A 26,988-nucleotide genomic window follows, 5' to 3' on the forward strand; every position below is an offset into this window, starting at 1 on the left:
TCAGGTGATTGTTTAATTTATGCACATAACTAGACATGCCTACTAAGTGGGTTAAAAATTAAACCCGAAGATATAAAATTTGTGGGACCAAGGCGAGAGAAAAAAACAACAGGTGAGTGAGTTGCATGTTTGCAGTTTCATTCCTTCTCAGCCTTTCCCTTTGAAGGTTGGTTTGCATGATAAATATACGTAAATTTCGCTAAAACGTCCTGTGTATGATGATACTGGTGAACAGAAAGGGAATTCCCTCGTCTGTAATATGGGATTCCCCGACACTCCATTGTAATAAAAGTAGTCCGTTTTGGTGGGTGTTGCTTATGTTTCAAAGTTCATTGGGAAATTAATGTAAAAGCACGTGTCCAATTCAGCCAAACAGAATGCTGGAATTGCAATGAACACAATGAAAATTTAATTATTCCATTTAAATACTCTTTGTCATTATTACATCTGATGTTTTTGCTTTTTTGAGGATATTGGCAGGATGGAAAAACAGATTTCTTTACATTTAAATAAATTCCAAATAGAGACAGAGAAAGGTACTTCTATATTAATCATTAATAATTTCAGCCAGAGATATAATTATAAGTGTTCGTCGAAATAATAAAAGGGTCTCCATAACTTCATGACCTGGACACCGTTCCATAAGCAATCTTAGCGCTACGACTATCGTAAGCCAGTGTTAAAGTATGGGAGTTACGACCATCTTTAGCGTTAAGATTGCTTTGAGGAACGTGGCTCACCCTGGCACAGGTGAAAATGTCATAATTAACGATTATGGCTTAATTTGGAAGACCAACCTCATCTCACGTCTCTATTAGGATCAATACAACATCGTCTGGCTCTGTTCACTTTGGGATGAGTTGTGGGCGTGTGACATGAATTGCCCAACATCTTGAGGTATCTCGGGCTACAAAAACACACACCAGGGCCTCGTTCCTCAAAGCTATCTTAACGCTGAGGTGATCGTAAGTCCCATACTTTAACATAGGCTTGCGATCATCGCAGCGCTAAGATCGCTTTGAGGCAAGTAGCCCAGAAACATGCATCATCAAGAAGCTTCATGATCAGTAGATTTACATCTCTAATTGTTCAAGAACACATTTCAGTCTTGCAGGATATTAGCTACTCTGGCCCACGAAAAATCTATAGGTCAAGACATTTGAAAAGTACAGCGGAATGTTTATAGAATTCAAATGCTTTTAATTGAATAACACAGGCTGTAATCAATATGAAAAAACAGTCATTCGTGTACATGCAGTTAGCTCCTTGAAGTTAACATATTTAGGCGAATGTTTTTTTAGGGACTATTTCTGTTTGACTTGAGTCGTATGAGTGTTGGTTGAAGCAGCATTGATCAGTGTGGTCATTGGTGGACAGCATGAGCAATTCTACGAACCACCTCTCTGAAGTTCAATGTTTGTTTGTTTGTTTGTTGTTTAATACCACACTCAGCATACATGACAGCAGTCTGAAATATTCGAGCATGGACCAGACAATCCACTGACCGACATCAATTGGAATACGATGACATGCTTCAACCAAGTCACTGATCCCGTTAGTTACCTCTTACGACAAGCATATTCACCTTTTACCACAAGCATGGGTTGCTGAAGACCTGTTCTACCCCGGATCTTCACGGCTGTCATATTTTCTGCATTTATAGAGGAATAAACGTGAAACCTAGTGTACACACTCTGTAAATTCGTGTATCAAAATGTGCACATTAGTTCAAGGAGGTATAAACATAAAAACTAATCACTAGATTGTCTGGTCCAGACTCAATTATTTACAGACCGTCGTCAAATAGCTGGAATAATGCTGAGTGCGATGTTAAACAACAACCAAACAGAAATTATGAAGTCAATTCTTAATTACTCCTCTCTTGTACAAGAACACTGCAGACCATTTTTTTATGCCTTCATAAACACAAAAACATACTGAAGTCTTAATTGCAACCCTGTTGTACATCTATAACACTGCAGAGTCTGCCTATAACTGTGTCATTGCTGTAGAAACTGACACTCAATCACAACTGCAAAACTAGAAGCTTCCCAAGAGAAGTCATGTTTCCAAAATCAAGACCCTCACATGTCACAAGCAGGAGAGAACAATGGTACATGTCAGTTTATCAAGATTGAACCTTTCAGACAATACTTCATGAGCTCTCAACTCTTGCCACTTATTTTTCCCATGGTATCATCTTGACGGAGATGTGGACTTTTGTTAATAGCAACACGAAGAAAAAACATTCCTGTGTGGTTTCAGAGAATGGGGGTTAGAGGCTGGGGTGGAGGCTGCTGAAACAATGACTTCAAGTATTCTTTATTTATTGGCCGCACTCAGCAATATCCAAGCCATATGAAAGTATCATGAAATTATTAAATCATGTCTGGACCAGACAATCCAGTGATGAGTCATGAGCATTGATCCACACAACTGGGATACGATGAAATGCATCCACCAAGTCACCAAGCTTGACCACCCAGTCCCTCTTAGCTCAGGTTGCTGGGGACCTATACTCTTGCCCAGAATCCCAACAAGGTCAAGCAGTTCTGCTTATACTGATGAATATTGAGAGTAATGGCATCTTTGATTATTCAGTGTCATACCCCCATACTATTATGATACCTGTGAAGATCCGGGGAAATGAACCTTGGTTGTTGACGAGATAAGTCTACACCATAACCACCAGAGTTTCCCTCATACATAACTGAAACACCTGGCATATGTGAAGACCAACACACACATACCTGGAATCTATTAACAGACCAAAATTATGATGATCTATTACAACAGAAATGGTTGCAAAGACTGAGTGCCTAAATACAAGAATATGGTAGCAAGTAAAGTATTCAATGTCCTCCTGTAAATGGTTGCAAAAGACAGACTCACTGAATGGAAGAATATTGTAGCAAGTTTCGTGATCAATGTTTTTCAGTAAATGGTTGCAAAAGACAGACTGACTGAATACAAGTGTAGCGGCCATAAAATTTCCGAGTCCCGTGATGGGATTCGAACCACAGACCTTCTGATCAGAGGTCGGACGCCTTGTCCACATGACCAAAGAGGTTAATCCCATCAGCAAACTGACAAGGTAAGCATGTCATCTGTGGGATGACTCTATGCCCTGCTACACAAGTATATGGTAGCAAGAACAGTACTGTCAATGTACTCCAGAATCAGCCCATCAGGGCAGATGATTAAGATGACCACATATCTGAACATGACCAGGAACACCACTTTGGGAGCTGTTCTGACAACAAAAGCACCCATTACTAGATCTAACACAATGCACTCTAACCACTGTATGAGGGACCTGCACCATGTGTTTCATCATCAAGATGGTATAATAATGATATAGGGCTTCTACCACTTAGGTACCTACTTTTAACATTTGGCGCTGCCAAAAGAAACCGTTTAGGAATTATTCGTAATTGATTTTTTAATGTCAAGAACAAGCCTACATTTTAACTGAACAACAGTAGCACCTGCTAATGCACATGCCAACTCATTATGACCAGGACAGCCTCCGTGGTCTAGTGGTAGAGCATCCGCCCCGAGAGTGGAAGGTCGGGGTTTCGATCCCGGCCGTGTTATACCAAAAGATGTCAAAAGATGGTACTTGTTGTTACCCAGTCTGGCGCTCGGCATTAAGGGACTAAGCAAGGACTGGTCGGCTCGGAGTCAGTATACTGTGTCTGAGTTGGGTATTCATGTTAAACTGTGGCATGGTATCTCAGTGGGCTAGCACTATATAATCGGCATCAGTCCGGACTAGTACAAGCAGCCACACACACACACGCATGCACGTCGCCATATAAGTGCAATAATCTTGGATGTGACGTTAAACCCCATTTCGCCTCACCTCACCTCACCTCACCTCACCTCACCACACCTCACCATGATGACCACCATCATGGACGGCCACACAAACAACAGGTTTAGAACGATGGGATTTCTTTTGTATTCAGGGCAAAACTTGAACTGTTGTTAACTGAAGTTCTATAATGACATACTGTAAATCTTGAAATTAAATTTTGAATGACTTGTGTACTTGTTACTACTGCTGCTCACATTACCGTGATGTGGAAAAGGTAGTTTGTTTGTTTTTTAAGATGGTATTTCAATTATCCCGAGTGTGTTCCTATTTTATTTAATATTGTTTACATTAATTTCTTGGATCTCAAGTCAGTCAATCAGTGTAAAAATCTGTGATCGCCAAATAATTCAAATTTGTGCAATAATCTTTCAACAATAATTCAATTTGCACACATTTTACATCAGGTCTATGAGGAGAACCACAATGTGAAGTCATTGTAACCACATATCTACGTCTTTGCTGTAACCTTGATGCATCCATGGTTGCAAGTTAGTGGCTGATTGAAGGGTCCATATGACATCTGGATCCATATGACATATACAAAAACAAATTCTTTCATTATTGAAGTACGACCATCTATCCCGACTCCCCAACTGACTGATAATTCAAATTCAACATGTGAACACCACATCCATTATAAACTACTGAAGTTGGCAGTTCAAAATTTGCACAACAATCAACATATTTTTTACTTCCAACAGTAAATAATACAATAAAAACCTTAACAGCACCTGTCAAAGCAACAGTGGAATACTTTGATACAGGCCAGTGGACATTTCTGTAATCCCTCCATGAATTTTACATGACTGTATACAAATTCAGGCAATGATGGCGTCTGCCATTACGCAATCAAAGAGAAAATTACTGAATGCCCTCTTGTCTGCAGCATTACAATTGCTTTACAGACAGAGATCCAAATACAAAAAATTGACATGCTGCCATCAGGATCCACACGCTGTCGGCCCTGACTGAATTTTTAGGCCCTTGTTTAAAAAAAATGTAGCTAATTGTGACGAATAAATCGAGATGCAAATTTTAAACAACAGGCCTGACAGGAAGTCTAGAGGCCACGAGAATACACGCAGCTGCATATTTCTAGCACTGTTCACAGAACAATAGTGAAATTTATCTCTGTCAATCTATCTATGTTTTATTATTCTAAAGAGTGTGCTTGGAGTAGGGCTGGGACAGGTTGCATGGGTCCAGTTGGTACTCAGAGTAGGACCCGGGGACCCACAGCACTACCCGGACCCGTGTTAAGTCATGTCATATGTTTATGACAAAATTCACGATAACTACATGGTAACTACACTGCAAGTCACTAATGTTCACATCTCTTTCTGACTGTGAACACATTCCTCCTGACTTTTATATCTTTCAATAAAGATAAAGCTGCCGTCATCTTCAGTGTATGCATGACCAGATCGTTTTATATGTGTATTTGAATACTTTTTGACAGACATGCCTGACATATTGTACCCAAAACTTGAGCCTACAGTGGGTACCCAGGCAGGGTTGGGTAATAGGGGGTGGTACCCAGGTAGGGTCGGGTAATAGGGGTGGTACCCAGGTAGGGTCGGGTAATAGGGGGTGGTACCCAGGTAGGGTCGGGTAATAGGGGGTGGTACCCAGGTAGGGTCGGGTAATAGGGGGTGGTACCCAGGTAGGGTCGGGTAATAGGGGTGGTACCCAGGTAGGGTCGGGTAATAGGGGTGGTACCCAGGTAGGGTCGGGTAATAGGGGGTGGTACCCAGGTAGGGTCGGGTAATAGGGGTGGTACCCAGGTAGGGTCAGGTAATAGGGGTGGTACCCAGGTAGGGTCGGGTAATAGGGGGTGGTACCCAGGTAGGGTCAGGTAATAGGGGGTGGTACCCAGGTAGGGTCAGGTAATACTTACAACTAAAATTCTTTTCATTTATTGACAATGTACAACATTTAACATTATAAAAAACAAAAATACAGTTCAACCATAATCCCGATGGTACGATTACCAAAGAAACTGTTAGGAACAACAAAAACCACATACAGAAATCAGGGCTGCTGAAGGCGGATCGTACCGTATATCGCCGTCTATAAAGCGACCCCATGTATAAGGCTACCCCCCTGTACAAGCCTTCAAAATTCTAATTTATATACCCCGTCTATAATGTGAATCGGAATGAAGAACGTCACCAACGCAAACACAATCCCAACATTTGCAATAAAAACGTGTTTGTCTTCTGCAGAAAAAAAATTGCAACTTAGATCTATCCCATCAACGAATTCAGGGAAATTATCAGAGCAGATCATAAAAATTAAACTCGGCCAATACAAATTTAAAATTTGAGAAACATCACTAGACATGATAATGCAGATAATGCAGATTACAAGTTTTTAAATTTTCCTGACGTTTCTTTTAAATTCGTAACTGAATTTTTTATGCTGGGCGGGAAAATATGTAATGTAACAGACAGTTTTTAATACAGTTGCCATGTGAGTTTTATAATTACATCATTAAAATATTTTTCGGGAAAATGGAAAGTCATCATCTACATCTACAAACCCCTTCCATGCAGGTGTATTGTCTGTGTGAAATCCACGGGGAAACAGCGTATACACGAGCATGTAGATGAGCTTCTAATGTCAACATTAACAGTCTGTACGGAGGCTGGGAAGTCGGGCTAATGATGATGTAGACAACAAGGATGGAGTCACACAAAGATGAGAGCTAGTTAGAGATGAAAGCCTCGGAAATGAAGACCTACATAACTGATAACTAACGTACCTTCATCACCCTTTCGACTTTCTTCATCAACTTTCGTTTCATTTCCAAAATTAACAAACACATGTGTTGGTTTGTGAAGGAGAATGTCACCCAAACAAATTTTGTTTTAAACAAATTAGTTACTTTGATTTGTAAATATTTGATATTTCTTAAAAGTTGGTGAAATGTTGTCACAACAAAATTGAACTAATTGGGTTGTGTCATTAACCATACATTTCCAGTCTGAGATTTGATCCGTTAACATGGCAAATGTCTGTAAATGAGCTTGATGTGGGAGGAAAGCACAAAGTGAGACAGACATGCGCCACTCTGATGAGTGAGTGAGTGAGTTGGTTTTAACGCCGCTTTTAACAGTATTCCAGTTATATCATGGCGTGTCAGCTTAATGTGGGAGAAAAGCCCGAAGTGATGCAGGTCTCAGACGTTTACGACTTAGGTGAAACCCACGAGCACGGGTATGGTGCTTACAAAACTAGAAACATAATCGGGGCGAACCGGGATTCGAACCTACAATCATAGGTTTCTGGCATGCCCAAGGGACGCAACTCTGCACAGCGAATCAGGGCGCCTTCATGGAAATAAATCTCATAAAATGTCCAAACTTCAGACAAGGCTTGTACAGTGTATTACCATTCCCCGCAATATTAAAGAGGAGGTCATCCTGCATTCGTTTATAACTATCTCACTTGATCAAAAGAGTATATTATTGGAACCACTCAATCCTCATTTCAGGTCTTGAAATAATATGGGCAGTCAGGTAGTCTAGTGGTTAAAGTGTTCGCTCGTCATGCCGAAAGACCTGGGTTCGATTCCCGATGTGGGTACAATGTGTGCAACACATTTCTGGTGTCCCCCGCCATGATACTGTTTGAATATTGCTAAAAGCGGCCTAAAACCATACTCACTCACTCTCTCACTCTTGAAATAATGAATACCAGTACACACAATCAGGGTATGATAGTACACAATGGGCCAAAGAGTCTTTTCACATTCTTTTTGGCAAGCTCATAAGTTGTGAAAAGCATAAGACGGGTTTATGGATTTTGATAGAAAAAAATTTGGTTGGTAGTAGATAAAATAAAAATGAAAAAAAAAAAAAATATGCTTTGTACAGGGTTATTAATCATCTTAAAAGTTTATTTTTTGATCGGTATATGATAAAAATTGGCCTGGTTTGGGTCCTTAAAAAAATCATAAATCTAAAATTTACTTATTTTCACAGAACTATTACCGTATTTTCTTGAGTATAGTGCGCACCCATGTATAATGCGCACCCCCCCTCTAGCAGATTACATGATTAATTTACGTACTTCAGTATGGATTTGTTGACATGGTATTTCCGGTGTTACGTGCTCACGGTAATGTCTTTCCATGGGGTAAAAAACATCAAAACTCATTATTTCGTGTATAATGCACACACCCTTCTACACAGCTGTGTTTTTTGGAAAAAAAGTGTGCACTATACTTAGGAAAATACGGTATGCTCCTAATGCAATAATGTAAAATGATTCTGCTTTAGTCCTATAAATATCCCTTTGATTCTTTTTGTATTGTCATACTGATCATTACATCAGAGGTTTGAAAAAAACCACCTGTCATTCTCATTTAATATTTTTTCGGATTTTTTATTAAGGGGGTAAAATTGCTACAAAATGTAAGGCTACGGTAATATGGATCTATCCTGCCCCAGACAGAATTCCTGGGTCAAAATTAAAGCTTGAATTTTATTACTTTTACCTGTCACCTTACATTCAAGATACTGAGTCAAAGTTCCCAGGTGGGACTCCAGGCATAGGCCCCACCATTGGTACAACCTATTCTGGTCGTATGAGGGGTGGTCGGGTAGCCTAGTGGTTAGAGCGTTCGATCGTCACACCGAAGACCTAGGTTCGATTCCCGACATGGGTACAATGTGTGAAGCCCATTTCTGGTGTCCCCCGCCGTGATATTGCTGGAATATTGCTAAAAGCGGCATAAAACCACTCACTCACTCCCTCTGGTCGTATGAGGCAAGAGCATGGATCGGGCGTTCAGGCTTGGTGACTTGGTTGATTGTGTGTTTTACCTTGATGGCACGGTCATTGCTCATAATATCACTGACTGGGTTATCTGGACAAGACTTGATTATTTCCTAGCCACTGGCACCTAGCTGGCGTATAGCTGAGTGTAGTGTAAACAACAGAACTCACTAATAGCAGAACAGGAAGATCCAGGTCAATACAGACACTCTGTTGGAACATAATCTGATGAAACACGATCTGGAAAGTGAACATTTAACATTTCTATAGGTCAATGTGAGTATCAGCATCTGATATGGGAACATGAATAGGTATACCCCATAACACTGGAACATGGATACTCAATAACACACGATCTGTGAAGATCCGGGGTAGAATAGGTCTTCAGCAACCCATTCTTGACGCAAAAGGTGACTTTGTTTGTCTTAAGAGGTGACTAACAGTAACGGGTGGTCAGGATCGCTGACTTGGTTGATGCATGTCATCGTATCCCAATTACGTAGATCGATGCTCATGATGTCAATCACTGGATTGTCTGGCTCAGACTCATGTATTTATAGACAGCCATCACATAGCTGTAAATATTGCTGAGTGCGGCGTTAAACAACAAACAAACAAACAATCAATAATACCCTGGTACCGTAGCCAGAATAGGTTGTTTTTTTCTCATATAAAGCAGAGGTGAATCCTTCTTACATTTAGTGTTGTTGGAGGACATACTTTTGAACTTTCACCTCTTAGAGGGCAGAGGTCATCCCACTTCAATCGACAACTGGAATGCATAGGGATCCACAGTTCAGGGAACAAATGAACTGCATTTTTGCAGACACAGTAAGCTACGGTTGTAGCGAATTCAAAGGGACCACTAATTTTAATTTCTTATAACCATAGTTCGTTATACGCAAATGTCAAAGATATTTATTGCAATTAGTTTGCAATTCCATCAGTTTGTTATAAGCGTGTTCGTTACAAACATAGTTTACTGTACTAGCAGTTCATTATACGCATATGTCAAAGTCAAAGATATTTATTGCAAATAGTTTGCAATTCCATCAGTACGTTATAAGCGTGTTCGTTACAAACATAGTTTACTGTACTAGCAGTTCGTTATACGCATATGTCAAAGTCAAAGATATTTATTGCATGTAAGGCCTCCGGCCCAAATACAAGAGAGTTACAAATAAGTAGTTTTCCATATTTGGATATATACTCATGTTTAACGATTTGTTTCTGTTTCTGAATTGACTTTTTAACATATATGTCCAGTTTTAATGCGACAGCATAATCTTTTGAAGAAAGAAGAGAAATTAAAGCAGGTACAGGGTAATTTGACAGATAGCATTCTGGTATAAACTTTCTTCTTAGATAACAATAATAAGGACACACAAAAGTACATTGAATTTCATTTTCTATAGCTGAATGACATAATCGGCACAACCTCTACGACTTTTCAGAGGACGTTTTCCTTCCTTCATTTATCATTAGATCTAACAATCCAAGCCTAATTTGAATAAATGGTTCTTGATGTTAATATATACAACATACATACTGCAAATGGACAGGATCAAGAAATAGTTTGCTATTCCATCAGTTCGTTATAACTGTGTTCGTAACAAACGTAGTTTACTGTACTAGCATCTTGATAAGTGAGGTATGAAAATGAAAAATATAATATGAACTGTTTTTATCATATATTTATACTTTTCTTGCAACCCTAACATGGCAGGCGTCTGTCAGTCTGTTATACCTGCTGTCAGGGTATTTCAAGTTATCAAGTGTCATGAGGAGCAGCAAGACGCCATTGTTATGCATATCAGTCACATGTTTATTTGGTTCTTCAAGACCTTGTGTAACGCTCCATGGCTTCCTTTATTGAAGGATAAATCAGTTATCACTTGCTTATTTCCCTATCTCCCTCATCACATATACCGTATACGACGTAATAAGCGCCCAGCGACATTTGCTAAGATATTGGCTGGTGAAAAATCCCAATTAGCACCCCTTCCGATTGATCAATGTACACACGACTTATTTATTCCTGTATAATAATCGTGTGTTATGTGTACCCTTGATTATGGGCAATTAAATTCAGGAAAAATATATCTCTCGTACATAAACATTTCATGCCGTCAGCATAAACCATGAAATTTATCTTTCAACTCTCTTTTTTTCACCAAAATACTATTCTAATAAGAGTCCCCTATTTCTAATTTTGAGAGCGCCCTGGGCGCTTATTACGTCGAATACGGTATATATCTGACATCATCTGGCAGCTTTTGGTCAGACTTTGGAGACTTGTAAAGATACCTTGCCACATATGGAAATTAGCAAGAGATAATCACTACACCATCTGGCATTGTTACAACGGTGGTGCTAAATGGATATCGGCTAACACGATATACATCAGTATTAACTGGTACTGTGGCAGGTGGGATGATATACTGCAGTGTGAGGATATATTCAGGGAAATACCCACAATGTGAAACTACAAACAAATATTTTGGACAGAACTGCAATGTTTTGAGCACAGAGAAATGTTTAATCCCTTGTAAAACAATCTTTGCCTAGTTTTTTAACTCTTGAATTACAATGATGCAAGTTTTCTTATTCACATGGACCCCCTCAAAGATTCTGGATTGAATCAGTCTTCAGTAACCCATGCTTGTCATAAGAGGTGGGATCGGGAGGTCAGGCTGGTGCTGACTTGGTTGATGCATGTCATCGTATCCTAATTGAGTGGATCACTGCACACAAAGTCAATCACTGGATTGTCTGGTCCAGATTCAATTTTTTTACGGACCACCATCATACAGCTTGAATATGGCTGAGTTCAGTAAGTTAGCAAGCCTGACCACCTGATCGTTTTTGTCACCTCTTACGACAAGCATCATCACCTCTTACAACAAACATCGTCACCTCTTTCAACAAGCATTGTCGCCTCTTAAAACAAGCATAGTCACCTCTACGACATGTTTTGTCGCCTCTTACGACAGGCATAGTCACCTCTTACGACATGCATTGTCGCCTCTTACGACATGCATAGTCGCCCCTTCCAACAAGCATAGTCACCATTTAAGACAAGCAAGGTCACCTCTTAAGTGAGTGAGTGAGTATGGTTTTACGCCACTTTTAGCAATATTCCAGCAATATCATGGCGGGGGACACCAGAAATGGGCTTCACACATTGTACCCATGTTGGGAATCCAACCTAGGTCTTCGGCGTGACGAGCGAACGCTTTAACCACTAGGCTACCTGACCACCCCTCACCTCTTAAGACATGCATGTGTTGCTGAAGACAAATTCTAACCAGGATTTTCACAGTCTTCGATATTTGAACATGATATAGAAATACCATTCATCCATATGACAACAGCTTACTTTCTATTTGCTGTGTTCATTTTTTAGCAACTCAATAAAAACATGTGTCCCCTCCATTTCTAACATGTCATACACTTCTGTTGTACAGTGGTAATTAACAACCATTTTTTATACATAATACTATATCTTAGTATTTTGGCTACACCTCTTCATACTGGTGCGGCCAAAATACTAAGATACAGTATTATGTGTAAAACATGGATGTGATACAAAGATTGACTAAAACTATGTTGCTAAAGTCCCCCGATACATGACAGTTTGTGTTGCACAATGAACACAAATATAGACATCTATAAACACAACCTGAACACGAGAAGCTAAGTATCACTCTGAACTATGATAAAAGTTCAGTGAAATAGGAGTTCTGTGAAATAAGAGCGTAGTGAAATAAGACATCTGTGAAATAGAGGTGAAAATGGAGTTCTATGAAGTAATAGAACTGTGAAATTGGAGTTCTGTGAAGTAAGAGCTCTGTGAAGTAAGAGCTCTGAGAAATAAGAGCTCTGTGAAATAGGAGATCTGTGAAATAAGAGATCTGTGAAATAGGAGTTCTGTGAAATAAGAGTTCTGTGAAATAAGAGCTCTGTGAAATAGGAGATCTGTGAAATAGCAGTTCAGTGAAATAAGAGCTCTGTGAAATAGGAGATCTGTGAAATAGAAGTTATCTGAAATAAGAGTTCTGTGAAATAGGAGTTCGGACAAATAGGAGTTCAGTGAAATAAGAGCTCTGTGAAATAGAAGTTATCTGAAATAAGAGTTCTGTCAAATAGGAGTTCAGTGAAATAAGAGCTCTGTGAAATAGGAGTTCTGTGAAATAAGAGTTCTGTGAAATAAGAGCTCTGTGAAATAGGAGATCTGTGAAATAGAAGTTATCTGAAATAAGAGTTCTGTGAAATAGGAGTTCGGACAAATAGGAGTTCAGTGAAATAAGAGCTCTGTGAAATAGAAGTTATCTGAAATAAGAGTTCTGTCAAATAGGAGTTCAGTGAAATAAGAGCTCTGTGAAATAGGAGTTCTGTGAAATAAGAGTTCTGTGAAATAAGAGATCTATGAAATAGGAGCTCTGTGAAATAGAAGTTCTGTGAAATATGAGTTCTCTGAAATAAGAGTTCTGTGAAATAGGAGTTCTGTGAAATAGGAGTTCTGCGAAATAAGAGCTCTGTGAAATAAGAGCTCTGTGAAATAGTAGCTCTGTCAAATAAGAGCTCTGTGAAATAGGAGTTCTTTGAAATAGGAGCTCTGCGAAGTAAGATTACTGTGAAATAGGTGTTCTGCGAAATGGGAATTCTGTGAAACAAGAACTCTGTGAAATAAGAGAACTCTGAACACAGATACCTTTCTTCATATTTGCTTTGTTGTTCTAACACTATCAGGACTGAAGTTTCCTGTTTTGCCAGACTTTGATGAAAGGAATTTCTGGTTGGAGTAGGTCCCCTGTCCTTCATGCTTGTCATTTGAGACCCGTGAAGATCCGGGTTAGAATAGGTCTTGAGTAACCCATGCTTGCCATAAAAGCCAACTATGCTTGTCGTAAGAGGCAACTAACGTCATCAGGTGGTCAGGCTCGATTTCTTGGTTGATGCATGTCATGGCATCCCAATTGTGTGGATCAATGCTGAAGATGTCAATCACTGGATTGTCTGGTCCAGGCTCGATTATTTATGTATTATAATATCATTAGAGGTGGGGTAAAATGGGGTTTAATGTTACATTCAAGATTTTTGCACTTATATAGCTGTTTGCATGCATGTGTGTGTGGCTGCTTGTTGTAGACTTGTGTGTTTTTTAGAGCAAGCCCACTGAGATATTATCCTGCAGTTGGATACCTTATCTTTTTGACAAAAGAATCTAAGTTTGAATGTTGGGACAAGCCTCCTGTAATAGAGTTGTAATCTATGACAGACATTCTCACAAACAAAATCAGTCCAGACTTGATTATTTACAGACCGCCGTCATATAGCTGGAATATTGCTGAATGTAGCATTAAACAACAAGCAAACAAACAAAACAAAATGAGAACAGTTTACCAAAATATTGATAGGCTGAGTTGAATCATCCAATTAAGAAGAAAGTTAATTGGCAATATCACTTGATTTCAAAGCCCAAGAAAGATATATCGATGACAACTTGGTCTGAAGATATATAGAGAAGTCTCACAAACACATCTTGGACAGTTTGAAAGGTATACAGAATTCTTGATGGATAGATGCTTCAGGTTTTAAAGATATTCAGCAATCTCACCAATAACACTTTGGTTCAAAAGATATACATAGCCCTACACAAATATACTTTGGTTCAAAAGATATACATAGCCCTACACAAATATACTTTGGTTCAAAAGATATACAGCAGTCTCACAAATAGAACTTTGGTTTAAAAGATATAAAGAGCTCTACAAAAGTAGAACTTTGGTCTGTATAAGACATTGCACCTCAAACCAACGTTCTTGATACAAATATTATCTTGTGGAGGACACATCCCTATTTGAGTGAGTGAGTGAGTGAGTGAGTGAGTATGGTTTAACACCGCTTTTAGCAATATTCCAGCAATATCGCGGAGGGGGTCACCAGAAATGGGCTTCACACATTGTACCCATGTCGGGAATCGAACCCGGGTCTTCGGTGTGACGAGCGAACGCTTTAACCACTAGGCTACCAGACCGCCCCGTCCCTATTTGAAGCATCAGTGACCAAAACGATGTCTGAAGCATATGCCTATTTTACTTGTACCATATGTTACCATGTATTTCAGGTTAACATTTGACTTCACAAGTGAAGAAGGATAAGCTCACCTTTTCGCAAACTCTAGATATCATCGCTATTTGATAGTGAATCGTAAGTACATGCTCATAATATAGTTGGAATAGTAGTGAACACGCAGCCTTTAGCAGCGAATTCCTATAAACGTAGAAAGGGTTTTGTCGCTTTTATTCAACATCAATTTTCAGCGCCAGGAAAGTAATCCCCTATACCTTGATAAGTTAATCCCCAATCAACAATAAGATGTGATATACTGTCTAATTCATTCAGTTGCCTAGAAACATATTGATGATTTAATTTTAGCCTTGTCCAAGTTTTACCTAATCCTTTTCATGAGACTCTGGTCCTGCCTGGTTCTATATCAAGCTGGAATGAAGAAACTCAAGTGGCATCAAATCAAGGCCAAACTTGTGTGAGTGCTGGACCAGGTTTGACTGGATGCCAAATAGTGTGTCCACAATTAATAAATACGGATGCACATAATCCCACTGTCCATTTGGATGTGAAGGAGTTGGGTGCTGTATGATTGCTAAGCATTTGAAGCATGTACGTTAGATTTATCTTAAAAGTCTATCCAGATAAGATATTCAATCAAATTATTATTAGCAATCTAAATAAAACAACAGTTACCAAATAACAGATATCTTTTATACCATTTCATAGCTGTAACGTATTCTCCATTCTATCAAAATATGGACCTTCAATTGAAAATAAAATGTGTTTGACATTAGCATTTGGCCCAGATTGGTCAATCCCAACCAGGCCATTAAAACAATTTTCTCTGAATCATTGAAAGCAAAACCTTCCTTTTTTTCCTGCTTCCACTGCATCATATGACCTGTCTCTGAATTGCTTAATCATGCTACCGCTACAAACACTCACAGTGCCATCTCACATCACCACGCTATGCAACTTGCTTTTGCTCAGCAGCAACAGCAACAGCATCAACAACAGCAACAGCGCCAACAACAGCACCAGCAACAGCGCCAACAAAAGCAACAGCGCCAACAACAGCAACATATTGTACACACCATCATGGCAGTTTTTCACAAGGTTGTGCGTGAGTGAGTGAGTGAGTGAGTGGGTGGGTGGGTGGGTGAGTGAGTGAGTGAGTGAGTGAGTGGGTGGGTGGGTGGGTGAGTGAGTGGGTGGGTGAGTGAGTGAGTGAGTGAGTGAGTGAGTCCCAACTGGTTGTCACAAGGCAGTGTTGTGACAGAGCCACAAAAACTGAAATATGGACACCAAGCCCAAGATTAATTTCACTTGACTCCAGAAATCACTCAAGTTTAGATGTATTTTTCTTCACCTTCTCACATAAATAGGTCCTCCTTTTTAACCAAAACCCAGACCAATCTATCTTTTGTTTGACAGATAGGTTCAAGGACATTGAATTTTTTGGACAATTTTCTTTTTTATCTTAAAAGTCTTCTTTACAAAACAAACCTAAAATCAGCCCTGACATTTCCTCTTTTTTTGCCCTCCAATCCTAGGCATGTTGACAATCTGTACATTAACTAGCCTTAATTATAAAGGGCCATGTATCACTCTGTCGAGTTTATTGGGCACCCTGCAAAACGGTGTTATTAAACATTGCACCAAAGAAGAGTCAGTGAGTTGGGTTTAACTCTGCTTTTAACAGTATTCCAGTTATATCACGGCGTGTCAGCTTAATGTGGGAGGAAAGCCCGAAGTGTTGAAGGTCTTAGATGTTTACCACTTTGGTGAAGCCCACGAGCACGGGTATGGTGCTGACAAACCTAGAAACATAATCGCAGCGAACCGGGATTCGAACCCACATTCATAGGTTTTTGGTGTGCTCAAGGAACGCAACTCTGCACAGTGAATCGCAGCGCCTTGGATGACTGGGCCAACCATGCCCCCCAAAGAAGAGAAGAGAAGTCAAATTGTCTCAAGGAATAACATTTGTATTTGTATGCATTGTTAAGCGTCAAATATTTGATTTACAAACCACTTCTTTAGAAGCTTTTTCATAATGATAAAACATCAACTTTTATTACCCAAAGCTTCAATTCGGAAAATAGTACAATGTTTATATGGGTAAAACATTGCATAAAGTGGCCTAACAATGACAGTTGGGACAATACTCAGTGAATAGCCCGTGTACAGAGGTTCAGAAGCTCACCTTTATCCATTGACATGAGTGAGTGAGTGAGTATTTTTTACATTGCTTTTAGCAATATTCCAGCAATATCACGGCGGGGGACACACATAGTACCCATGTAAGGAATCAAACCCGTGTCTTCGTGGTGATGAGCAAATGCTTTAGCCACTAGGCTACCCGACCGCCCCTCCATTGACAAACACTTAAGGAATGAGGATGTGCTAATATTTTTACTTTTGTTTAATAGACTAATAATCAGATAAGCTTTTTTCTAATATATCTTAGATGGATAAATGGACAGACGATGGACAAAGACCCCACGAAAACCCTTATCAATGACATCAAGGTGAACAAAAACAAAACTTAACGCCATTGAGACAAAAAGTAAAATATTGCATGGTATTGTTTAAATGGGAGTGAATGAGCCTATACTTATTCCCTACTCAGCTCCAGCAGCCTCAGCTCTAGCAGCCTATTCACATCCCCTACTCAGCTCCAGTAGCCTATACTCATTCCACACACAGCTCCAGTAGCCTATACTTATTCCACACTCAGCTCCAGTAGCCTATACTTATTCCACACTCAGCTCCAGCAGACTATACTCATTCCACACACAGCTCCTGTAGCCTATACTCATTCCACACACAGCTCCAGTAGCCTATACTCATTCCACACACAGCTCCAGTAGCCTATACTCATTCCACACTCAGCTCCAGTAGCCTATACTCATTCCACACTCAGCTCCAGTAGCCTATACTCATTCCACACTCAGCTCCAGTAGCCTATACTCGTTCCACACTCAGCTCCAGTAGCCTATACTCATTCCACACTCAGCTCCAGTAGCCTATACTCATTCCCTCCTCAGCTCTAGCAGCCAATACTCATCCTATTCTCATCCAGATCTAGCCTTAAATTCTGTGACTTGCTGGTTCCTTAAGACTCAATCCTTTATAGAATAACATGTATTTCACTCGTACATAACTTTACATCGGGGACCATCTGTCAGTCTAGGTACAAAGCATGTTATTGACCTTCCAACCCCACTCCACCCCAATCATACACATTAATCTAGTAAATACACGAAACTCTTTAATCCAGTTAACAAATAATTATCCTCTGTATCCCTTAAGAAGTCCAAATACTTAACATGGTGTTGCCTGAATATTGCTATAATTGATTCAAATGGGATTCCCTGACTCCAGGACTCCTGACTCTGTCCATGAAACATGCACAACTCTTCATCTCTCATCCCCCAGGGCCCAAATACCTCATGGTCGATTGAGGTTCATCGAATTACAAACTGCAGTGACAAATGCTTTCACAATTATTAACTTTGCTGGCTATTTGTTGATGAAAAAACATGCAACTGATTGTAGTAAGAGTTGAAATAATGGCAAAATAAAACAGATACTGGAATTTGGGAGGTGTAGAGTGTCTCAGTGAGAGAGATGGAGGGAGAGAATTGGAGGGGCAGAGAGAGGGCAGAGGTAGGAAGGACAAGGGAGTGAGAGAGAGAGAGAGAGAGAGAGAGGAGACCAAGACAAATTAAACAGATATAGGGCAGAAAGTGAAAAGTGAAGGAGAAAGAGAGAAATAAAGAAATCGGGTTAGGGATGGAGAGAAAAATAAAGAAATCAGGTTAGGGATGGAGAGAGAAATAAAGAAATCAGGTTAGGGATGGAAAGAGAAATAAAGAAATCGGGTTAGGGATGGAAAGAGAAATAAAGAAATTGGGTTAGGGATGGAGAGAGAAATAAAGAAATCGGATTAGGGAAGGATAGAGAAATAAAGAAATCGGGTTAGGGATGGAAAGAGAAATAAAGAAATCGTGTTAGGGATGGAGAGAGAAATAAAAAAATCGGGTTAGGGATGGAGAGAGAAATAAAGAAATCGGGTTAGGGATGGAGAGAGAAATAAAGAAATCGGGTTAGGGATGGAAAGAGAAATAAAGAAATCGGGTTAGGGATGGAAAGAGAAATAAAGAAATTGGGTTAGGGATGGAGAGAGAAATAAAGAAATCGGATTAGGGATGGAAAGAGAAATAAAGAAATCGGGTTAGGGATGGAGAGAGAAATAAAGAAATCTGGTTAAGGATGTAGTGAGAAATAAAGAAATCGGGTTAGGGATGGAAAGAGAAAAAAAGAAATCGGGTTAGGGATGTAGTGAGAAATAAAGAAATCGGGTTAGGGATGGAAAGAGAAATAAAGAAATCAGATTAGGGATGGAGAGAGAAATAAAGAAATCGGGTTAGGGATGGTGAGAGAAATAAAGAAATCAGATTAGGGATGGAAAGAGAAATAAAAAAATCGGGTTAGGGATGTAGTGAGAAATAAAGAAATCGGGTTAGGGATGGAGAGAGAAATAAAGAAATCTGGTTAAGGATGTAGTGAGAAATAAAGAAATCGGGTTAGGGATGGAAAGAGAAAAAAAGAAATCGGGTTAGGGATGTAGTGAGAAATAAAGAAATCGGGTTAGGGATGGAAAGAGAAATAAAGAAATCAGATTAGGGATGGAGAGAGAAATAAAGAAATCGGGTTAGGGATGGAGAGAGAAATAAAGAAATCGGGTTAGGGATTGTGAGAGAAATAAAAAAATCGGGTTAGGGATGTAGTGAGAAATAAAGAAATCGGGTTAGGGATGGAGAGAAAAATAAAGAAATCGGGTTAGGGATGGAAAGAGAAATAAAGAAATCGGGTAAGGGATGGAGAGAGAAATAAAGAAATCGGGTTGGGGATGGAGAGAGAAATAAAGAAATCGGGTTAGGGATGGAGAGAGAAATAAAGAAATCGGGTAAGGGATGGAGAGAGAAATAAAGAAATCGGGTTAGGAATGGAGAGAGAAATAAAGAAATCGGGTTAGGGATGTAGAGAGAAATAAAGAAATCAGGTTAGGGATGGAGAGAGAAATAAAGAAATCGGGTTAGGGATGGAGAGAGAAATAAAGAAATCGGGTAAGGGATGGAGAGAGAAATAAAGAAATCGGGTTAGGGATGGAGAGAGAAATAAAGAAATCGGGTTGGGGATGGAGAGAGAAATAAAGAAATCGGGTTAGGGATGGAGAGAGGAAAGGAATGAAACATTATACTGAGGGACTGGAAATAATAGAGGGTAGGATTGAATATTTGATGCCCTCTGACATATTGACATTCATATTATTCAGCCATTATATTCCACACACGGGATGCAAGGACATTGTGAACAGGATCATCAAAATCAGTTCATGACACCCTTTGTGAATGGTTAATAAAATATCAGCAATTTATTGAATACTAACGGAGGGAGGTGTCATTATACACTATGAATAAATTATTACTCAGTAGAGAAGAGACAGTGAAGGATGGACATACCCACACAGACAGACAGGTGGAAAGAGAGCTATCAGTATTTACTGTAATGTTACAAACTGCTCTTGGTCGTCCTGTGAATCATGATGGTATATTTATTATGCTAACAATTCATTTTACATTTTGCGAAGCATCACCAATATCACATTCTAAAAGCATTTCGCCCAAAATAAAACTGATCCACAACACTCTAGTTTTACTATCACACTTTTCATATTCTATGGTATTCTTCAACATTCTATGGATGTTTTGCTGTACAATTATTTTTTGTTAAAAGCAAAACTGAATTAAATCTGAAAAGCTCAATGACATTGTGAGGGTGTGTTGGAATGTGGAAAGTCTGGACCAGACAATCCAGTTATTGACATCATCAGCATCAATCTATGCAATTGGAATATGACGACATGCATCAACTAAATCAGCAGGCCTGACCACCCGATCCAATTAGTTGCCTCTTATGACAAACATAGTCGCCTTTTACGGCAAGCATGGGTTGCTGTGGGCCTATTCTACCCCGGATCTTCATGGGTCAGGATACGATGACATGTATCAACCAAGTCAGCGAGCCTGACCACTCGATCCCGTTAGTTGCCCCTTACGGCATAGTCGTCTTGTATTATTGTTATGAAGTATGAAGAAGCTTACACTAGACAAATCTACAGGTAACCTGAACAAAACCTGCCCAAGAGGCAGAGCAAGGAGTTTAAACAAAGGGGATATTCTGTCAGACTACCCAAGCCACAAAGTGAGTTTGGAACAAAATGTCTGATTGGGAATAGCCTGACTGTAGCCTTGGCAAAATGTATTTAGATACACGTGTAAAATTATCTGGTCAAGCATACATTGAAGTTGACTGAAGTTTTATCTTTATTCAAACCTTTTCAGGTCAGAAGGAATGGGTGCATAGTCAGAAAGAAATATGAATATTATTGACATGTAGTGTAACCATAGAGTTCTAGATCATTTTTGTCATTAAACAATATATCATGTGACTAACCATGGGTCCGGGGAGTCCTGTGGGTACCCGGGTCCTTCGCAGTACCCACAGGATCTGTGTACCCAAATTACCCGTCCAAGCCCTGATACAAACATATCCTCTGCATGTCCAAACTGGGTTCAAATGTAATTTCCAACCATAATGCATTAGGGGCTGGTCAGGTGACCCTTTTGGAAACCATACCATGTGTTATAGATAATGGAAAGTTCGGGTAAACTTAAATTTGATAGTATCACTAAAATATATCAAAACCACAAAAATCATGTCCCTATTTTGATGTTATAAAAAAATTTAAATTTTTTGGTGATGTTAAACTGTCTATCGGTAAGCCCTAATACTTAAAAAAAATAATAACAGTATGGTATGTGTGGAAAGAGCAGACCCTGGGCAGTAATCTCCACAAAGACAACAAAACTCTGGGTTAAAAAATAGGACGAAGAGTCACAAAAAAAGAGAAAGAAAAAAAGTCACACATACGTTAAGCTGGCCAAAATGTGTAAGAAAAATTTCCCAATTTAAAAAAAACTTTTGTGATCGTTAGGGTACTGCTGCATACTACAAACTAGTGTTTTGACCTATTTCAAGGGATTCATCTGGGTATTTCCAATACGACCCTAATTGTCAAAAGCTATCAACAACAGCTGTCAGCTGTCCTATAATGATGACATAGGTCTTTGACAACAAGGTGCGTGTGTCCCCTGCAACCCTGCATTCCAACCACTGAACTATTTCAACAGCCCTAGGTGTTTGCTTTATCGAATAAGGATTCAAACATCAGGCGAGTTTCTGAATTGTATCTAATTCATCTGTCACCAGCACCCAGCTGCTGCTTACATTATATACAGCCACTGCTTTTATTTTTTGTCTGCATTAAGCAGCAAATACCATGGCAACACTGAGTATGACTGAGTACATATGTAACAAAATATGGAAGAAGAGAAAGTAGAAACATCTCCAACATCTGTTATCAACAATAATATTGACCCACCACAATTTGATATCGATCAAAGAATTCAACAAAGTACTAACAGGTAATTAATTCAAATTCCACAGCAAAACAATGTCATGATTTAGTCCATATCTTAACAAAATATGGAGTGAGACAAAGTAGAAACACCTCCACACTACACAGCTGTTGTCAACAATAACATTTACCCACCATAATTTCATATCGATCAAAGGATTCAATAAAGTTGCTGTAAACAAATGCAAATAATTCAAAAGAAAGCCGGTGACAACTTACGGAGGAGGAGGTGGAATAGTATCAAAGCTGTCCGACAACCCCACAACACCACTCTTGCGGTGCCGGCGCAGGTTGGGGTGGAGGTTGGGGTAGTTTCGCTCTTTCATGGATTGTAATTCGGCTGAGAATTTTCCTCTGCCCCGGTAGAACCACACATACGACATGGGTTGAGGTGGGAAGCCAGAGCTCGTCCACCAATAGGCGAAACAGGTGATGTCAGCTGTCCCCAAAGAAATACGAGTTCATGTGGTCTACAGAAACTTCACGCATCTTTCCTGGTACGTATGCCTATATACTGTAGCTCTGTGACACGAGAGAGCTGGCAGCTCTCTTCACACCTGTCACCGCCCCAGTATTGATGAATCCTTCTGCATTGCACTACGTAGTGTTGATCACATTTGAGAAGACACCGGTCGAGACCTGTTACAAGCCATGCTACCCCTGACTGCTGAAGCTCAGCAGCATGGACAGATTCCCGTGGCACTCAAGCAAAACACTACAATATCATGAATGATTCACACTACCAGGTTCCTTTGTCCGAAGGAGCCCGGATCAATGGACACTCTCTCATCAACATGGGCAGTGTTGGGCAATCGTGAATAAAGGTCAGAGGTTGGATGGTGATTGGTAGCTAACCTGTTCTGGGTGTTCTGTGATCGGAACATTGGGCCTAATGCACCTGGGAGTATCATTACACCAGTCTATGCTAATCACAGCTGATTGTGGTCAATACAACACTAGCGTGACAGACACATCTGCTTCGTGACAGTGTATAAGAGACGATCACGTCTCTTGTTTACGGAAACCATCTCGAATACACTGTTGTAATCAGTCTCTAACACTCTCTGTCGTCTTTCAACCGATCCATATCTGCTGTGTGGTAAGTAAATAATACATTCAATAATGATTTTCCTAGTAAGCAATGTCCTTGAAGCTGTAAAAGCTACTGACAAACATTGCAACTCCAGTTGAACTAGCACAGAAAGTGGCCAATCAGTTCATCCATCAATGACTAATGACAAGATTCACATCTCACATGAAACAACCACTGATCAATCCTTTTAGAACACACTCAGCTTAAGACTGCAGGAGTCTTGGGTATGATGAACTGGGGTCCCTCATTCCTCTCACCTGTGGTGACTGTCATCACCATGCTCTCAACTCAATAACCTTCGCAGATGTTGGTGAGCCATGCCAGATCATCAGTAGTGCACTCATCTGTGGGCAGAGCCAGAACTCGACCGTGCATCCCTCTCTCGATCACGCCTCTCTCGATCATGCCAGATATATCGCTATTCAATGGTACTGTATGTCTCTATGGTGCTCGGGGCAGTACACAATGCGAGCGGATTGGACATAGAAGCCAGGAAATCAGAGTGGGTAATGAGTTTTCATTCATTATCTCGGTGAAGGGAAAGGAAATTCATTACCGAATTAAAATGTTTTGGACTCCAGAGGGGAAATATATTTCAATGTCCATGTGAATCTAATTGCAAAAACGGTTCAACATTTACACAGTGATTATTACACATTAGCTCGCTGTGTTTATGTCGAGGTGATGTGGGTGTTATTTGTCAGGAAAAGTCCAAGGCCACACTTTTTAGATTTTATGCTTTACCGATTCCTCACTTGCAAATTAGCATGGGTCAGTCGATAACAAAACCAAAGTTGGTGCAGCTAAATAATTTTAGTTTTTTGTAACTGCAGATACTGTTCACAGTGCAGGGTGTTTATTATTTTTATTATTTTGTTTTGCATAAATATTGGGGCTGGTCGGTGTATTTGAAAAGTAAATACTAAGAGTGTCTTTATTTCACGATGTGTATTGTTTTGAAGTAACATGTATACTTTGTCCTTATAGGAGATGGAAGACACTGCATACAATACCTCTGATCAGTTATTACATAGCATACCATAGTATAATTTTGTATGACCTTCGTAGTTGTACGAGTATCTTCTTGTTTTTCTAATCTATCAATGATGGAGGGGTTGGGACAATAAAAAACAAATCTGCCACTGCAGTTATCTCATAATTTATTTTTTTTAAATTTATATATTTTTTTATTCAATTCAGTACATGATATTACAGATTTATACATGGAGTAGCACGTCACATGGTATACTTATTAGATGTAGGTTACAAACCTATACAGCAGACAGCAAATTTAAGTTGGCTACAGGTGTCCAACAATGTTTACAAATGGTGAAACAGGCAGGCTACAGTTAGTTATCTCTTAAATTGAACGACACCTTTATCGAGGTAAATACATATATTTATTACTGAAACATTCTGCACCTTACACTGAATTAACATACTTTTTACCCAAGCCAATGGACCCAAACAACATCAAGCAAAAGCTAATTAAGTGATTAGCTTCACCATTGTCTATTTAGCCAGACCCAAGTTATTTGGCCAGCATAAAACTCGGTACATCATAAAACTTAAAAACATGGCCCGAGGCATAATGACCAATCTGTTGCACATTGATTTTTCAACCTAAATATTACAATACATGATGGCAGAATAGTTGATATAACATTTTATAAAAGAGATAGTATCATATGTTGAATGTTATAACTTGGTTGACTTTGTTGTTTTTCAGGATTGAAAAAAAACCAATAAAATAATAAAAACATATAAATGATCTCTTAAAAAACTAATGTTGTTTTTCATTAATGACTAGTCAAGATTGATATCCGGCACCACTTGTCGATTTACTTGAGTTGTTTTTCTCACAGCTGCAATTTGTTAACAGAATCTATCGAGTCAGTCACCGTGGAAGCAAAAAGACAGTTCTTTGAATTCTAAATTTATTTAGCCTTTGAAAAGCAAACATTAAAAAAGTATTCCTGTCTGTCTCACACAACATACAACATGCCAGACCCATAATGTGGAAATGCTGCAAAATACCACAACCATAATTAAACTGTACTCCAATAAAGTTTTTTTATGAAAATGAGTTTTGATTTAATGCAACAATGAACAATATCTTGGTTGTAGGAAATACACTTTAAAGAAAAATAGTCTTGTATCATATGCCACATTCAGCAATAATACCATTGTCTTCATGATGACTGTCTGTAAATCTATAAAATCTGGACCAGACAAACCAGTGATTGATTTTTTAGCAAGGCCCCCACTATTGGGGTACAATGACATGCAATCAGTCAAGTCGCTAATCCATTTGGTCGCCTCATGCTGGGCAATTATTCTAACCTTGAATCCCGAGAGGCTACTTTGTCTCTGTCCCTTCATGCTGAAAGAATGTCAATGCGACATATATTGCAGAGTAATTCAATACTTAACATCCTATAACTGTAATTACAGCGCCATGTGTGGCATTGACATATTTTGTTTGTTTGTTTGTTGTTTAACTCAACACTCAGAAATAATCCATTTTTTTATGGTGGCCTGTAAATAATCCTGAAGAGACATGTGATTGAGATTGTGAACAATCATCAACATTATCATGGTACGATCATCGACAAGTCAACGAGCCAGATCACTCAAACCATTTGGTCATCTCTGACGACAACCATAAGATGATGAAGACCAATTCTACCACAGAATCACCATGGGGGTTGTCTTGGTGTCATTAGTGTATTCGTTATTAGCTGTGTTTGTTTGTTGTTTAACGGAGCACTCATCAATATTCTGGCTTTATGACGGCATCTGTAAATAATCATATCTGAACCAGACAATCCAGTGATTGACATCATGAGCATCGATCCACTCAATTGGAATACGAGGACATGCATTAACCAAGACAGTGAGCCTGACCACCCGATCCTGTTAGTCACCGTTTACGACAAGCATAGTCGCCTTTTACAGCAAGAATGGCTGTTATGATATATATATACTACTCAAAAGAAGTTAAAGAACACCTGATTCTTTCATATTACTAAGTTAATCTGTCATGTTCTTTAACTTTTATTTGAGCAGTATACATCATGACCTTTGAGTGAGTGAGTATGGTTTTACGCCGCTTTTAGCAATATTCCAGCAATATCACTGCGGGGGACACCAGAAATGGGCTTCACACATTGTACCCATGTCGGGAATCGAACCTGGGTCTTCCGCGTGACGAGCGAACGCTTTAACCACTAGGCTACCTGATCGCCCCCATGACCTTTGAACAAACTAGCAATGTCGTGTTTGGGTGATGATGATGATGTTGTAGATTTAACAAGCGCTTCCGGTGTTACCGTTTTCGCACTCGGTTTGGGGCACTGAATCAAATTAGGTCTGTCAATTACCCCTGACATGCTGCCATCACGATGACGTTACAAAACACACAAATTTCCATTTCCAGTAACTCAACCAAACAAAAACATTTTTATCACATCTGTAATCGGTGTAAAAAACTTCATTTTCACATTCGGAATCTATCAGATTTATTGCGATTGGGACTCTTTGTGATGTAAAAATTACCAGATAACTAACGACAAATAGGTTTGTTACTCAATATCTAACTCAATATTG

General features: G+C 39.4%; 1 protein-coding gene across 1 annotated transcript in view; it reads right to left on the minus strand.

Moving 5' to 3' along the window:
* LOC139459827 (potassium channel subfamily T member 2-like) overlaps positions 1-23,757 on the minus strand; it is a 172,383-nt gene extending 148,626 nt beyond the window's left edge. Inside the window, exon 1 of the mRNA XM_071241523.1 lies at positions 22,506-23,757. Coding sequence (XP_071097624.1) covers positions 22,506-22,669 — 164 coding nt within the window. The 5' untranslated portion in view covers positions 22,670-23,757. The remainder of the gene's footprint in view (positions 1-22,505) is intronic.
* Between the last annotated feature and the right edge of the window lie 3,231 nt (positions 23,758-26,988).

Source organism: Haliotis cracherodii, unplaced genomic scaffold, assembly GCF_022045235.1.
Source record: "Haliotis cracherodii isolate W230 unplaced genomic scaffold, xgHalCrac1.p SCAF_13, whole genome shotgun sequence".
NCBI classification, from domain to species: domain Eukaryota; kingdom Metazoa; phylum Mollusca; class Gastropoda; order Lepetellida; family Haliotidae; genus Haliotis; species Haliotis cracherodii.